This window comes from Lithobates pipiens, unplaced genomic scaffold (genome assembly GCF_037356315.1).
Source record: "Lithobates pipiens isolate NorthernLeopardFrog02 unplaced genomic scaffold, aLitPip1_a1.2 Scaffold_1, whole genome shotgun sequence".
NCBI lineage: Eukaryota > Metazoa > Chordata > Amphibia > Anura > Ranidae > Lithobates > Lithobates pipiens.
The window spans coordinates 164483503-164501353 of NW_027507685.1; the positions used below are offsets into that span (position 1 = coordinate 164483503).

At 45.1% G+C, this 17851-nt stretch overlaps 1 protein-coding gene across 3 annotated transcripts in view; it reads left to right on the forward strand.

Annotated features, from left to right (window-relative positions):
• The window catches only part of ADGRD2 (adhesion G protein-coupled receptor D2), a 930084-nt gene extending 914063 nt beyond the window's left edge, over positions 1-16021 (forward strand). For all 3 annotated transcript variants that reach the window (XM_077478839.1, XM_077478840.1, XM_077478842.1), the window contains one exon: positions 15750-16021. In XM_077478839.1, coding sequence (XP_077334965.1) covers positions 15750-15808 — 59 coding nt within the window. In that variant the 3' untranslated portion in view covers positions 15809-16021. The remainder of the gene's footprint in view (positions 1-15749) is intronic.
• The last annotated feature ends 1830 nt before the right edge of the window (positions 16022-17851 follow it).

Here is a 17851-nt window from a genome sequence, read left to right on the forward strand (position 1 = left end):
GGGTTTATTTCCTCTTTAAGTTTTACTTCAATATCCATAGTTTTTTGTTTTATAATGTCTAAATCATGACTACATCACATGATGTCCTGGATTAGCCTTTGGGCACTGTCACTGGTGAAATGATCTAATTGTTCTTCCACAACCTGTACATCACCTAAAAATCAAAAAAACACACCATGTATTATAAATATGTAGGCATACTGTGCATCTCTTATTACCTGAAGGTGGGGTGTCAGACACTCACCTGTTGTGTTCTCAATCTGGACTATCTTTCCTTCCTCCACATCCTCTGGTTGTGACCTCTGTTCCCCTTGTTCAGGAGGTGGGGGTCCCTGGTGACGTCATATTTCCCAATTCTTTGCTCCCCTATGAGAATGAAACAAAAGGTATACTTAGCACACAGATATTTGAGTCAACAAATATGAATCATTGCTTGGAAGTGGGTTACAATTGTCTGTTTGGGCAGAATTCCAAGCTGAAGACATGATTTATTCCCTTACTAAAGCTGGAATACAAGTTTCCCACCTAGATATACCCCAGGTATCCAATGGAGTACCTGTGTTTGACAAGATTTATATTACCTTGTTCAGCCTCAATTATCTAATTGCTATCCTGTGCTTCACACAAAGTCCCAACTTCCTTGCTCCCCTCTTCTTGATAAAAGGGATGGAAATGCATGACCTTACCGGGTCATGATTTCATTTAAAGTCCTGTAGGGATGGACATACGTGACCTTACCTGGTCTAGGTCTCCTAAAAGTCCCTAAATGTCTCCTTTTTTCTTTTTCTCCTTTCTATATGGACTTCTCAAGCTGCAAAGTTTTTGAGCCACAAAGTGGATGTGCCTTGGGGGCCAAAGGCTTCACAAATTCAAGCACTTTCTCCAGCGTTGCCTTCATCTTTATTTTGCTATTATGATGGAAAATAAATTGTGATTTTTTTTTCAGAAAATACTTGCCTATGTGTTTTTCTTCAAATAGCATATATAAAATTTTTTGGGTGAGTAGGCAGGTACATTTCAAAATTACAATGTCAAAATTAACAAGAGACACCAACACCAAACAAGTTTACAAATACAACATAATAATGGTGTTGTGGAAACGTGACATAAAAAAAATAAAAAAGGAGAGCACGAGAAAATAATACAATAATCCAAAAATGTATATTAAAGAAAAAAAAGGACTTAAAAAAAAAAAACATATATATTTTGTAGATCTGGCTTAAATTCTAATAAAGATTAATGAGGAGATACCTAGAAATAATAAAGAAATAAGTTTGTGATAACTCTGTGTGAATATGAGCAGCAAAATAACTTCATTCTTCTAGCATTATAAAGAAGAGAATGAGCGGCATTGAACAATTAAAAAATTTGCAGTGTGAAGAATTTGCTATCTCCATTACGAACGCTAGTTTTACCAGACCGAGCGGTTTTGTTTCGTACCGGATTCTGCGTGATTTTTGGCGTGTCGGAATTGCATACACACGATCGGAATTTTTCTGATGGAAAGTTTTTCTGTCGGGAAAATTGAAAACATGCTATCAATTATTGGCTGGCGGGAATTTGGACAGCTAAATTCCGATAGAGCATACACGCGGTCGCATTTTCCGATGAGACCAGAGTTTAAATGCATCATAACCCTCGCTTCTTCATTGTTTACATCCATAGAGAGTAAAAAAAAAGATGCAAAAAATGCCATAGCCTGGACAGTTCTGAACTTTTTACTTTTAGGGCTGGTTCACACCACAAAAACACAAAAACACACTCCAGATCCATTCCAGATGCTTTTTTGCATGCGTGTTTTTTTTTTTTATCCAACAAGATTTTATTTAGTTTGCTTAGGTACATTACAAGCATATTTCTTCTTGCAATAAATGTTATTTTACAGAGTGCATCTATTCTTTATTGCATTTCGGAGTTCAGTGCAGTAATGCCACGTACACACGAGCGGACTTTTCAACATCCAAAGTCCGACGGACTTAGTCCGTCAGACTATTCGATCGTGTGTGGGCTGCAACGGACTTTTGACTCGCCAAAGTCCGAAGGACTTTAGAATATGGAACATGCTTCAAATTTTTCCGAAGGAACTCCGCCGGACCCGGTCCCTTCGAAAAATTCGCTCGTGTGTATGCTACTCCGACGGACTAAAACCGACGCTAGGGCAGCTATTGGCTACTGGCTATGAACTTCCTTATTCGAATCCAGTCGTACGTCATCACGTTCGAATCCGTCGGAGTTTAGTGTGATCGTGTGTGGCCAAGTCCGCTCAGCCGAAAAGTCTGTCAGAACTCCGTGGGAATTCCAGCAGAACTCCGACGGAACTCCTTTGGAAGTCTGTCGGACATAAGTCCTCTCGTGTGTACGGGGCTTTAGTTCCACCAAAAAACATTTCCTTATACATCAAGCGTAGTAACATCACATTATCCCCTTTATTGTTTCACCTCTCTCAATCCTCACCCAGCATTTACTCCCAGAAGTCTATCTACTATCAGGTCCTCCAGAGCTAGGCCCAGTACATCTAGCCACATTGCCCATAGTTTCTCAAACTTGTGCGTGCTACCTCTATGTTGATATATTCATTTTTCCATACGTAGTATCTTTGCAATATTTTCAAACCATTCTTTTGTGGTCGGGGGAGCCTTGGCTCTCCAATGTTTCATGATTAATTTCCTTGCCTGGCATAAGACTCTATGTGCAGCCTCTCTGCAGTGTTCTTCCCATTCACTTTCCTACAGAGCACCCAAGAGGCACACTCTTGGGTCCTGTGGGAGGGATATTTTAAATATAGAGTTGACCGTGGTCACTACATTTGCCCAGTACATATGTAATTTAGGGCAGCGCCATAGCATGTGGATAAGACTTCCGTGTTCTCTTTTGCACCTAGTACATATGGGGTCAAGTTGCAGGTTCATCAAATGAAGCCTGTGGGGGTGTAGTACGTTCTCAGCAGGATATACTGCTGTGTCAACCTTTGAGATACATTTAATGAACACTTAAGCCTGGAATATTTGCCCTACACGCATCTCCCTCTCCTTATAGCCGGGGACTTTAATGCTATCCTTTCTACTGCGTTGGACTCGTCTAATGCATCTAGAGTGGCATCGGCTGACCTCTCTGCATGGGTGGCGGCTGCTTCCCTGACAGAGGTTTGGCGTTGGAAAAATCCTATCACCAGAGGTTACTCGCACTTATCGAAAACTCATAAATCCTCTTCGAGAATAGATCTAGCATTTGCCAATTCGGCTATGCTTCAATTGGTAGGGGGGGCAAAATATTTAGCGGGTGGTTTTTCTGATCACTCGCCCTTGTCTATTTACATTGGCTCCGCCATGGGTTCTGCGGGGAGAGGGTGGAAATTGAACCCGGGGTGGTTGGAGGTGGAGGAGGTGTCCTCTCAAGTAGCGCCACACTTTGCACATTATTGGGAGGATAATGAGGGGTCTGCCGACGCCACCATTGTTTGGGATGCCTTTAAGGCCTGCATGCGGGGGCACTATATTTCGGCCATCAAACAGGCCCGCAGGTCCCATAATCAGAAGGACCAAGAATTGCAGGACAGGGAGAGGGTGTGCACCATGGAGCACGCGAACAACCAGTCGGATGCCACTTATAGCGCTCTGTTGGAGGCAAGGCGTGCTTTGGCACTCCATTACTCTGATCTAACACACACCTCTAGGACGAAACTGGCTGAATCTATCTTTGAACAAGGGGACAAGAACGGTAAACTGTTGGCCATGCTGGTGGCTGAGCAAAGGGTGCAAACTAATATTCCCTGTATTAGAAACGCTCAGGGTGACCTATTGACTACCCCTACGGACATACTAGACACGTTTGTGGACTATTTCAAGTCCCTGTATGCACCCATACCGACCTACGACACAGCGGAGCTGGATGGGTTGTTAGCATCATTGCAGGTACCGAGACTGTCTGAGGCGGATAGGGACTTTTTGGAGGCTGACATCAAGACTGAGGAAATTGAAAAAGCTATTAGGTCTTTCCCTCCCCGTAAATCCCCAGGGCCTGACGGCTTCTGCAGAGAGTGGTATAGGCAGCACATTGAAGAATTGGTTCCTCGACTTAAAAAACTGTATGATTACTGCCTGGAACACAGGTGTCTCCCGGCTTCTTTGCTGGAGGCACAGGTGATCCTACTGCCGAAGCCGGGAAAGGACCCCCTATTATGTTCTTCTTATAGGCCGATCGCACTGCTGAACCAGGACTTAAAAATTTTAACGAAGGTACTGGCTACCAGACTCTCGCAGGTTATCACGACTCTGGTTGACATCGATCAGACTGGGTTTATTCCGCAGAAATCTACTGACACAAATTTGCGCAGATTGTTCAACCACCTACAGATTGAACACACTGACAGGGGATCTAGAGTGGTAGTCTCCTTGGATATGGCCAAGGCCTTTGATTCCGTAGACTGGCAGTATATGTTGACAGTTCTGAGGAGAATGGGCTTTGGGGAGACCTATGTGACCTGGATTTCTTTGCTTTACAGTGCCCCACGGGCCAGTATCAAGATAGCTAATTCAGTCTCACACCAATTTAGCGTCGGCAGGGGCACGCGTCAGGGGTGCCCTCTTTCCCCGTTCTTATTTGCATTAGCCATAGAACCACTGGCTATAGCCCTGAGGCTGTCGCCTGGGGTAGGCGCACTGGAGGTGGGGGGTATCAGGGAGTGTATAGCGCTCTATGCAGATGACATGCTCCTTTTCCTGAAGGACGCAGGGCCATCTTTGGAGGCGGTGTTTGGGGTGCTCGACAAATTTGCTGAGTTCTCCGGGCTCCGGGTTAATTGGGAGAAATCAAACGTGATGGCTATTGACGGGGAGGCGCGAGAGGGGGCGACCACTAGGGTCCCCATCGCCTGGGTGCAAGAAATTAAATACTTGGGAGTGAGAGTTTCACCACGAGTGGGCGACTTTATGTCTCTGAATCTCCTCCCCCTGCTGGCCAGGGTTAAGGTGCAGCTGGAAGCTTGGAAGCATCTGCCGCTGTCCCTCATTGGTAGGGTTAACCTGCTCAAAATGAAGGTTCTGCCTGTATTCCTTTACCTCTTACGTAATTCTCCCATTTGGATTCCCTGCTCATTTTTTCGGAGGGTTAATAGTCTTTTTGGATCCTTTTTATGGGCTGCTACGCACCCCCGAATAGGTCTCAGGGTTTTGCAGGAGCCGTGGGGTCAGGGTGGCTTGGCATTGCCGGATCTTTTTAAGTATTATCTGGCTGGGCAAATGGTAGTCGCTAGACGGTGGCTGACACGGGAGGACGGGGATTCGGCAAATGTAATGGAGGCGGCCCTTTTGGGCTCATATGAGAGTCTGTCCCATTTGGTGTATAGAGGTCCAGGGGCTTCACCAGTTCTGACGGCCTCTATGCGGGCGACGATCCGAGCCTGGGGGAAAGCACAGACCTTGATGAAACAGCCAGAAGGGAGTTGGTCTCCCGACACTCCTCTATGGTTCAATCCTAATTTGTCACATTTTGGGGGTATACCGGATCCGGTGATATGGGCCAGGGTAGGTGTTAAACTGCTAAAGCATGTGGTAGGAGGGGGGCAGCTTTTGACGTTTGATCAGCTTAAGGTACAACATGATCTTCCCAACTGGTATTTTTTTCGGTATTTACAGTTGCGACATGCTTTTCTTTCTCAGTTCGGTCCGGGGGCTCTGCAGTTGGGGGTGTCACCTCTGGAAATTGTGCTGCGGACAGAGGATCTAAAAAAGCCTCTCTCCGTTGTGTACAAACTGTTGTTCTCGGACAGGCCGAAACTTGTACAACAATGTAGAGAAGTTTGGAGTGCCTTGGTACCTGACTTTGGAGGGGAGGATTGGGACGACATGTGGGGATACCCGTTTCAGACCCTAGTATCGGCTAGAGACAGACTTATACAGTTTAAAATCTTACATAGAGTATACTACACCCCTGCCAGACTGGCTAGAATTTACGGTACCGGGATGGGGGGCTGCTGGCGTTGCAGAGCTGACCGGGCTGATTTTGACCATGTGTTTTGGCAGTGTCCGCGGATTGAGGAGTTCTGGAATGGAGTGACACAGGTTATACAATCTGTCCTTTCGGTGCCGATTCCGGTCACAGTTGCGGTATGTTTGCTCGGACTGGTGGAGGAGTTGGCACCTCGAAAGGCGCAGAGGACTCTGATCTCTCTGGCGCTGTTTTATGCACGCAAATCTATCCTGCTATGTTGGAAGAAACCCGAACCTCCTACGGTTTCTTATTGGAAAGGTCTAATTAATAAAGTTTTACCGTTATACAAAGCCACTTATCTCAGCAGAGGGTGTCCTCACAAATTTGAGAGGGTGTGGAGGTGTTGGCTTGATGCCGCAGACACTGTGAATTGATTGCTTGGCTGGTGGTGTACTCCTGGTATGTCGGGTGAGGGGCGGGGTGGGAGGGTGCTACCTCTCGGATTGGATAACAATCTTGGGTAGCTAAATACTCAGTAACGGTACAAATAATGTGTTTCTTATATATGTGATGCTGTCAATGATTACAGACTGAGCTCCAGAAGGAGAATGGAGGGCTGCACGGGTGGGAGTTTTGTCGGGTGGGGGGAGGGTGTGGTTGGGATGGGCGGGGGGGGAGGTTATGTTTGTATGTTATTACTGTGTTGAAAAACTTTCAATAAAAATAAATTTATAAAAAAAAAGCCTGGAATATTTCTTCCCATTGTTCCCCATCTAGTTGTCCAGCATAAGCCTCCCACCTTTCCCTTAACTTCAGAGGATGAAGCCCCATCACGGATTGCAACAGGATAGCGTAGCATTCAGAGATAAATCTATTGGATGAGGCAGCATCCTCCAAAAGGCTAAATACGGGGTCGGGGACAATTGCCACTCCGAAGAGCGACTAAGTTGTATATATCGTATATAGTTGTATATATTGGAAACGCATTGAGGATGGAAGATCATAGGTTTCCTTTAAATCTGCAAATGAGCGCAGCACCCCATTGCGGAATATATGCTTGAGGTGTGTAACCCCATACCTCCTCCATCTAATTCCCGCTTGTAGCCTGGCCAGTTCCATGTATGTGTCATTCCACCAAATGGGACAATACTCCGTGTAACCATCCGCATTTTGAATGTATTTAGCCTTATTCCATAATTTTTGGATTAAATTGAGGGTAGCGTATTTTTTGTAGAGTTTGACAAAGGCCAAGGCATCCAAGGCCATGGGGATAGGGCCCCTGTGGGGCCTAGTCTCTGTCCCCCCCGCTGATAAAAACATGCCAATGAGGCGCTGCAGCAAATGTTCCAGTTTGATCCTGAGGTTTTGATCTTTCCATATCAAACTTCTAAAAATAGTGTTTACAGTGCGAAACGTCTTCAGTGGGATGATCATGGGGGTGTTATGAAGAAAGTACAATAGTTGTGGCATAAGGATCATCTTAATTAGATTCACCCTACCCGCAACTGATAGGGAGAGTGATTTCCAAGTTTTAACCATTTAAGTGCAGAAAATCCCTCGGTTGGGCTGTGATTTGGATCCCCAGGTATTTAAAATATGTGGCTATGGGTATAGGGCAGGAAAAAATAATTATCTGTGTATCGTCCCCATTTAGTAGGAGTAAAGCAGATTTTTACCAATTAATAAGAAGGCCTGAGAATTCTCCAAATTTGGATATGGTCGACATGGCTTCCTTAACCAGTTGCCGACCGCCGCACGCCGATGTACGTCGGTACAATGGCACGGGCAGGCATAAGGACATACATGTACGTCCCTTGCCTCCCGCGGGTCGGGGGCCCGATCGGGCCCCCGCCCGGTGCCTGCGGCGGTCGGTTTTCGTCCGGGAGCGATCCGGGACGAGGGGGCGGCCATTCATTCATGGCCACCCCCTCGCGATCGCTCCCGACGAATAGAAATCCCCGGTGACATCACTTCCTCTCCTGTAATGTAAACACAGGAGAGGAAGTGATGTATTCTCTCCTCCGTGTCGGTATTTTTCGTTCCGACACGGAGGAGAGCGGATCGGTGAGTTGCACCAACACTCTACACACACAGTAGAACATGCCAGGCACACTCACACCCCCCCTTTACCCCCCGATCACCCCCCCAATTACCCCTGCCCCCCAGTCACAGTGACACCAATGTCATTTTTTTTTTTTTGCATTGGTGTCATTTGTGACTGTAATAACTGTTAGGGCAGTTAGAGTTAGCCCCCTTTAGTTCTAATGTACCCCCCTAACCCCCCCAATAAAGGTTTAACCCCGTGATCACCCCCCGTCGCCAGTGTCACTAAGGCTGGGTTCACATTGCAGCGGTTTATAAGAACGAATGTGATTCGCACCGCACTGCAGTGCAAATCACATCCGATCTCTGTGCGATTCGAGTTCAGCCATTCGCCGCACCCGCCGCACCCGCCACACCCGCCGCACCCGCCGCAAATTCGCACGGGACCCTTTTTTTGGCCCGCAGCAGAATCGGATCGCATGGGTGTTCACACCATGCGATCCGAGTTTGCAGATCGCACTGCGATATGCAAACTGATCTGGGGGTGTCAGTAACATTTCACTGACACTCCCAGCAGTTCGCATAGGGCAGTGTGAACTGCCGCCGGGAGGCATGCGATGCGGGAACCCGCCGCGGATTCGCGGCGTTTCCGCATCGCTCCAGTGTGAACCCAGCCTAATAAGCGATAATTTTTCTGATCGCCGTATTAGTGTCACAGGTGACGCTAGTTAGGCAGGTAGGTATTTAGGTTCGCCGCAGCTTTTTATAGCGCCAGGGACCCCCATATACTACCGCATAAAGCCCCCTGATTGCCCCCTAGTTAACCCTTTCACCAGTGATCACCATATAACTGTTACAGGTGACGCTGGTTGGTTAGTTATTTTTTTATAGTTTCAGGGCACCCGCCATTTATTACCTAATAAAGGTTTAACCCCCTGATCACCCGGCGGGTGTCATTTGTGACTAATAACTGTTAGGGCAGTTAGGGTTAGCCCCCTTTAGTTCTAAGGTACCCCCCTAACCCCCCCAATAAAGGTTTAACCCTGTGATCACCCCCCGTCGCCAGTGTCACTAAGGCTGGGTTCACATTGCAGCGGTTTATGAGTACGGATGTGATTCGCACCGCACTGCAGTGCAAATCACATCCGATCTCTGTGCGATTCGAGTTCAGCCATTCGCCGCACCCGCCGCACCCGCCGCAAATTTGCACGGGACCCTTTTTTTGGCCCGCAGCAGAATCGGATCGCATGGGTGTTCACACCATGCGATCCGAGTTTGCAGATCGCACTGCGATATGCGTACTGATCTGGGGGTGTCAGTAACATTTCACTGACACTCCCAGCAGTTCGCATAGGGCAGTGTGAACTGCCGCCGGGAGGCATGCGATGCGGGAACCCGCCGCGCATTCGTGGCGTTCCCGCATCGCTCCAGTGTGAACCCAGCCTAATAAGCGATCGTTTTTCTGATCGCTGTATTAGTGTCACAGGTGACGCCCAGTTAGGCAGGTAGGTATTTAGGTTCGCTGCAGCTTTTTATAGCGCCAGGGACCCCCATATACTACCGCATAAAGCCCCCTAATTGCCCCCTAGTTAACCCTTTCACCAGTGATCACCATATAACTGTTACAGGTGACGCTGGTTGGTTAGTTATTTTTTTATAGTTTCAGGGCACCCGCCATTTATTACCTAGTCTCACTAGTGTACCCCTAAATTTAGGGGTGTCTACTTTCCAAAATGGGGTCATTTGGGGGGGGTTTGTGCCATCTTGGCATTTTATGGCCTTCAAAACTGTAACGCCCTTAGAAAGCCTGAAGGCGGTGCTTGGTTTTCGGGGCCCCGTACGCGGCTAGGCTCACAAAAAGTCCCACATATGTGGTATCCCCGTACTCAGGAGAAGCAGCAGAATTTATTTTGGGGTGTCATTTCACATATGCCCATGGCATGCGTGAGCAATATATCATTTAGTGACAACTTTGTGAAAAAAAAAAAAAGTTTGTAATTTTCCCGCAACTTGTGGCAAAATATAAAATATTCCATGGACTCAACATGCCTCTCAGCAAATAGCTTGGGGTGTCTACTTTCTAAAATGGGGTCATTTGTGGGGGTTTTGTGCCATCTTGGCATTTTATGGCCTTCAAAACTGTAATAGGTAGTGAGAAGTGAACTCAAAAATTTACGCCCTTAGCCTGAAGGCGGTGCTTGGTTTTCGGGGCCCCGTACGCGGCTAGGCTCCCAAAAAGTCCCACATATGTGGTATCCCCGTACTCAGGAGAAGCAGCAGAATTTATTTTGGGGTGTCATTTCACATATGCCCATGGCATGCATGAGCAATATATCATTTAGTGACAACTTTGTTAAAAAAAAAAAAAAAAAAAAAAGTTTGTAATTTTCCCGCAACTTGTGGCAAAATATAAAATATTCCATGAACTCAACATGCCTCTCAGCAAATAGCTTGGGGTGTCTACTTTCTAAAATGGGGTCATTTGTGGGGGTTTTGTGCCATCTTGGCATTTTATGGCCTTCAAAACTGTAATAGGTAGTGAGAAGTGAACTCAAAAATTTACGCCCTTAGAAAGCCTGAAGGCGGTGCTTGGTTTTCGGGGCCCCGTACGCGGCTAGGCTCCCAAAAAGTCCCACATATGTGGTATCCCCATACTCAGGAGAAGCAGCAGAATTTATTTTGGGGTGTCATTTCACATACGCCCATAGCATGTGTGAGCAATATATCATTTAGTGACAACTTTGTGTAAAAAAAAAAAAATATTTTTTTTTTGTCATTATTCAATCGCTTGAGGCAAAAAAATAAAATATTCAATGGGCTCAACATGCCTCTTATCAATTTCCTTAGGGGGTCTACTTTCCAAAATGGGGTCATTTGGGGGGGTTTTGTACTGCCCTGCCATTTTAGCACCTCAAGAAATGAGATAGGCAGTCGTAAACTAAAAGCTGCGTAAATTCCAGAAAACGTACCTTAGTTTGTAGATGTGACAACTTTTGCGCAAACCAATAAATATACAATTATTGACTTTTTTTTTACCAAAGACATGTGGCTGAATACATTTTGGCCTAAATGTATGACTAAAATTGAGTTTATTGGATTTTTCTAATAACAAAAAGTAGAAAATATCATTTTTTTTCAAAATTTGCGGTCTTTTTACGTTTATATCGCAAAAAATAAAAATCGCAGAGGCAATCAAATACCATCAAAAGAAAGCTCTATTTGTTGGAAGAAAAGGACGCAAATTTTGTTTGGGTACAACATTGCATGACCGCGCAATTACCAGTTAAAGCAGCGCAGTGCCAAAGTGTAAAAAGACCTCTGGTCATTTACCAGCAAAATGGTCCGGTCTGAAAGTGGTTAAGGGAGGTATCTGTGTCCCCCAGCAGAAGTAGCATGTAGAGCATAACCTTTTCTTGCATGCCTCCGTAATGGAAGCCTGCAATACTTTGGTTTGCCCTGATGTCAATAACCAGTGGCTAAATTGCTAACGCGAAGAGGAGGGGGGACAGGGGACAGCCCTGTCTCGTTCCCCTCCTCAACGTGAAGCTCAGAGAAAGTAAGTCAAAGCCCCTAATGGCTGCCTGTGGTTGGCTATATAAGAGTTTTACCCATGAGATATAGTTCGAGCCAAAGCCAAATCTCAGCAAAATCGACCATAGATAATTCCAGTCTATGCTGTTGAATGCCTTAGTGGCATCCAAGGACAGCAGCGCTCTACTACCCATGTTGTCTGCTCTGGACTGGATATTGAGGAACAGCCTCCTCAAATTGACTGCTGTGGATTTATTGGGCATGAAGCCAGCCTGATCATCATGCACAATTAAATTGGGCGGTACGCCCCTGGGTTTACTGGTTCCTTGCCCGGTTTGAGCAGTAGGACTATATTTGCTTTGGACAGGGAAGGCGGGAGGGCCTCTCTCTCTCTCTCTCTAGCTTCATTGAAAACATTTAGTAGTTGCGGTATCAGCACTTCAGAATGATGCTCATAGACTTCTATGGGTATTCCATCCTCCCCTGGGGCCTTACAGTTGGGGAAGGTCCCCGCAGCCATCTGTAATTCCTCCACTGTGGGTGGGGCTTCCAGTAGGGCTCGTTGACTCTCAGACAGTTCAGGGAAAGCAATTTGGCTCAGGTATAGATCCAAGTCCTCTTGGGTGTATGCCCTGCCAGGGCCATTCGGGCTGGCTCACTATGGTACCCGTTTGAATCCCGATAGCCCCTATCACAGGCGAACTTTGGTGAGAGTTTGCAATCCGCTCCAAAAGGCGACCGGTTTTCTCACTCTCCTCAAAGAACGCCTGTTTCGTGAAAAACCTCTTTTCAGCCGAGGAGGAGAGCAAATGCTGATAGGCTTCTTGCGCATTCTGCCATGTTTCCCTGGCCAAATCGGTTGGGCTGTCAATGTATACTTGCTCCAATGTTTGGGCCCGTGTTTCTACCTCCTGCAGTAGTGCTGCTGATTCTTGTTTCACCTTATTAATTTCAACAATCAGTAGTCCCCTTAAGTGCACCTTAAAGGCATCCCATTGTACTATCTTAGGACCATCTTGGTCCTGGGTGTCAAAGAACTCACGCATGCTCCCCACTATCCCCTTGTGTGAGTGGAACAGCTTTAGCAAAAAGGCATTAAACTTCCAGGGGGCCATAGGTAACCTGGAAGGCGGTGCCACCAGGAGCTGGACCACCAGAGGAGAGCGATCTGAAATGCTAAGGGGTCTATGTGTCATGTCAACTATAAACGGGAGCATGCTCAGGTTCCCAACCCCCAGGTCAATTCTAGACAATCATATGATTTGGAAAAGCAGGTAAATTGTTTTGCATCTGGATTGCGGTGCCGCCAGATATCCACTCAGCCCACCTCTTGCAACAATCTCGCCAGGGGAGTACTCCTAGAGAGGGCAGAGGCTCTGGGGCCGGGGTGTCTATCCGTCACCTGGTCCAGACAACAGTTAAAGTCCCCGATCATGAGCAATGGCACGTCTGGTCTACCGTCCAGGAATGCCAGGAGGAGCCGTAGTACCGCTGCCGTGAATGCTGGGGGAATGTATATGCAAGCCAACACACATGTCAAAGTAATAAATCTGCCATCAAAAAAGACAAACGTCCCCTCTGTGTCTATGACACTTTCAAATTCCTGGTAATCCAGGGCTCCGTGAACCAATACACTTACCTCCCTGGAGAAGGAGGTATGTGTAGAGTGGTGGCCTTTCCCCACCCAGGAGTTATGCAAAAAACATTCTGTCTCTACTGTCAAGTGCATCTCCTGGAGACATATTACCCCAGGGAGGAATTTCTTCAGGCACATAAAGATCATAGTATGTTTTAGGGGGGAATGCAGGCCTCTGACATTCCAGGACACTATGGGGACCTTAGCCATATGTGACATTGATGAGTCATTTGACAGGATAGTTGTGGGGGAGGCCATACACACGGTCCTGTAGGTGGGTACCTTTTCAACTCCATCTGGTCATTCTTTGTGTACTTGTCAGTGTTCGAGCATTCTCGGTGTCCTTGTCTTCTGTAGTGTACCTTTGTTGGCCAATAACTGCCAAAGAAAAAAGCATGAGTTGGAACAACAGGGCAGCTTTAACTTTTGCATCCACCCGCCACCATCCGATATCTAAAGGCAACCTTAGAGTTAGTAGTGTGTCACATAGTTACATAGTTAGTAAGGTTGAATAAGGACACCAGTCCATCCAGTTCAACCTGAGTGAGTGTCTACAATTGTCCCTATCCCTGTCATCCATTTCGCTCTCATTGTATCATGCACTATTTTTTTCCCCAAGCCTGGGAGTGTCCTCTTAACAAATTTTGCAAGGGCCCCCCCTCCGAACAAGATAAACATAGAGTTCATTTCGCTTCGTTATTGTATATGTCTGCCGGACAGCTCACAATGCAAATGTCAATCCTCATCCTCTTGTACACTTCTTTGCAGTGCTTGTTTATTGCGATCTAGCCATGCTGCGGCTTCTTTAGCTGACTCAAAAAATTGGGCTTGACCCCCACTGCTGTCTGGAGTTTTTTCGGGTATAACATGGTTTGCGGTAGTTGCAGGAGCCCCAGCCGGCATTTGACATCAATGACTTTGGCTCTGCGCCTCTGGACTTCTCCTGAAAAGTCCGGGTAGAAGGACACCCTGGTTCCGTTGTGCTGAATATTCGTTCATTCCCTAGCTTGGCGCAATACTACCTCCCTATCCCGGTAGTGAAGTATCCTTGCCAGGATGGATCTAGGGGGGCCTCCTTGCTGTGTCGGGCGAGATGGTACCCTGTGCACATGTTCCACTGCAAAGAGGGGCGAGAATGCGTTTTTGCCGAATACTTCTATCAGCCAGTTGTCCACAAATGCGGTGGGGTCTCTGCCCTCCACCTTCTCCGGCAGTCCCACTATACATACGTGGTTTCGTCGCAGACAATTTTTTTATCTTTTCTCCTGTGTTTTTTGTTTCACACTGCTGTGACAAGCAACATGTCTCCCAGAGTTATTTTTATGGGTTTGTGGGCTCTGGCACTGTGATTGGCTGGGGCCGCAATAACATCACTCTGCGCAGGAGTGATGTTATGGCATGGCTCCTGAAGAAACGGTTCGAGAGGGCCATTTCTTCAGTGCGCATGTGCCGGTGATGTCGGCACATGTGGATACAGTGAATATCTCCTAAACTGCGCAAGTTTAGGAGATATTCATGGTACCCACAGGTAAGCCTTATTATAGGCTTACCTGTAGGTAGAAGTGGTGTAACAGGGTTTACAACCACTTTAATTCATACTATTCTGAAATTCTACATGTAAAGATTTGTGTATTTCCAATGTTGCCTTTTAAACCAGATAATTAGACCATCTCCCTGTTAAACAGTTTTTTTTTTTGTTTTTTTTTACAGTGGCACACATCCTCCATGGCAATGCCTAGTTAAATATGACATTTTTATTGATTGCAAATTAGCCTGAAAAAGAGTCAGAGAAAAAACAAAATATGGTGCACTTCCATAGACTTCATTAAGGTTCAGGGTTCATTGACTCACTGCTGGGTTTGCTCAATTTCTAGCATACAAAGCCTTGTTCAGTATACTATTCCCAAGTGCATTCACAGCTTTCCTAGGATCTGTCCAGACAGTCTATGGTGTTGCTCTTGCCTTGGCATAGCTGGCGAAAGTCAGAGCGTAAAGAAACTATATTTATTTTTCTTTCATTGAAAGACAACAGAAAAACCCCAAGATCTTGAATGTCTGTGTACAGTTCCTGCTACTTTGGAGATTATCTGAATCTTTATATCCAGCTTGCCACCCAGCTTGGATGATCACAAGGTTAAAAAACTAGAAAAAGAAAATCTCTTAGGTAAAAATAGAAACCAAAATTTTACTAGGGAGCACAGGTCCTGATTCTCTGATACCAGAGAAAATAACTTGAGCTGTTTCTGGCAGATAGGATATAGCCACCAGCGAAGGGCATTCTTTTGTGTTTTTTTTTTTGTTTGTAGCACTATAAACATTGGTGAAGGTTTTGGGATCACTTCCTTCTGTGTCTTTCAATGAATGCAGAGAAAAGGATTTAATGGGGAATACAAAAAAAATATATAAGTTTTACCTTTTTCCACAAATGTGTTTTTTTTACCTACTTTTTATATGGACCGTGGAGGTCTGAAAGATTAGCAGACCTTGCATTTTGATTTTAACAGGTGGTATAAGACAATTTTTCTATATAAAGAATTAGGAACAGTTTTACCTATGATCAAAGTGAATGTTTTCTAATCTATATTTATTATTTGTTTTTCTATATATTCAGCTGATTGCCCAAGTCACATTCAAGAGAAGCAGGCGGATGTGGAATATATAGCAGCTTGATGATCTATTAACTGAAGGAAGACATTGAACCTATACCCTACTGATTGAAAAAAATATCTTTTTGGGTTGCTGAGTACTTTAGGTCATCATACTAATTGTTTAAAAACTATTGTGTAAAACAGCTAAAATGCATTTTATTCATGTTTGTCAATTTGTCAGCCTATAATAAAAAATCAGAGCTGGCTATTTAATAAAACATTGTCCAAAATAAAAGCCTATGTCCTTAAAATGTTGTAAAAGCTACAAGTTTGGGCAAATGGGTCATAGAATTATAGTAAGACTGAGTATATCTAAACCCAAAACTTTTTATTTCTGTAGTTTTGGATTAAAGTAAGGAACAGTGAAAATCTATCATTTTTTTATTTTGTGCCCCATTGGTAAGATTTCCTTCTTCATGTCAATTGGAAGAAATCAGAAGACACAAAGGGAAACCTGAAATGTTTTAAAATTGCAACTGTATACAGTAAAAATGTGGACCAATGTTATACTAGAACAGATACCGTAAGTAAATGTAAATGCATAAAAGGTTAAGGGGATTTTGAAACTTTTTTTTAAAATAGCAATAGAATTAGAACTGTGCTTGATGTTTGTATTGAATAGTGTACTCTCTTATTGTAGTTTGGTAAGTTGTCCTTCTTAAATAGGGCCTTTAGATAAAGTGTGTGTTGTGGTGATCTGTGCCAAATTCGGTAATATCTAAACATTATAAATCAACAGCAATTTAAAATGTCATGAAGTCATAAAGAAACAGCTGACAGATACCCATAACAATGACTTAAGATATAAAAACAGTTCAACTCAAAACACCCTTTAAAATCCAGACTACCAATCGCTCTGCACAGCACATAAAGATAATACGATGATGAATTGCATAGAATCCACTAGCCTTGCGCTTATTACCATGTGAGCTGAAAAAAGCCTGTGATGGTCAGTGGCAAAATACTATAGGCAAAAAGATCCCATAGGCTGCTAGCTGCAAAACTCAGCCCTAAAGTCCTTTTTTCGGCACCCCCTAAAACTCGGTGATTGTACAGAGTCTACACCCAGGATCCGCAGAAGGCACTGACAGATTCTATTTCAGATCAGTCTGTTTGCATGGTCGACGGAAAGCTCAATGTCTTTTTTTTCTTTGGTTAAGCTTCCGAAGCTCACACACACCACAGGGAACTGATGGATTTATATGTCATAGTTAAAGAAGTCCATCAGGCCATTAAGCTGATGAAATTTGCCTCGGCCCTGGCCCAGATGGGTTTCCCACAGTCTACTAAGAAAAATTTGCTAACACATTGGCCCCTCATCTGGAGAGGTTCTTTAACTCCCTATGGGCAGGCCATATACTTGATTCGGATATGAATACGGTGTTCATTTCTGTGATCCTGGAAAATGATGGACTCGAGTGAGTTTGAAAACTCTAGGTCAATTTATTTAATTAACAATGACCCCATGCTACTTACTAAAATCTTGGCTAATAATATATTGGCATCCTTCATAAATGCTTATAGTCATAAAGACCAAGTCGGGTTTATCCGGGGCAGACAGGGGCCAGACTGAGCGCCAAACCAAGTGCACCGTGCGGTTGACCTTATTTACGACCTCCAAAAAGCCTTTAACTCGGTTACTTGGCCATACCTATTTGGGACCCTGGAAGCATGGGGTTTCTTAATGGATTTTATCACCCTTCTATGAGTGCTCTATGAAACCCGGTGGTGAAGGTGCAACTCCAGGGCTTTCACTCTGAGCTTATCTTGAACGCCAGGGGTACTAGACAGAGGTGCCCCCTTTCTGCCCTCATATTTGCCATTGTGATCAAGACTGTGGCAACTGCAATAAGGTCAGATCCAAACATCCATAGGGTAGACTGCGATGGACAAATTCACAAGCGTGCATTACTCGCCTATGATTTTCTTTTAATCTTCCTTCCTAGCTTAACTCTTCCCTTATATTCTTTTGGCCGGGCCTCTGGCATCCAGGTGAATTAACATAAATTGGTTGCTACGAATGTTATTCTCCAATTATCACTGGTCTCTTGACTGCAAGATGTGT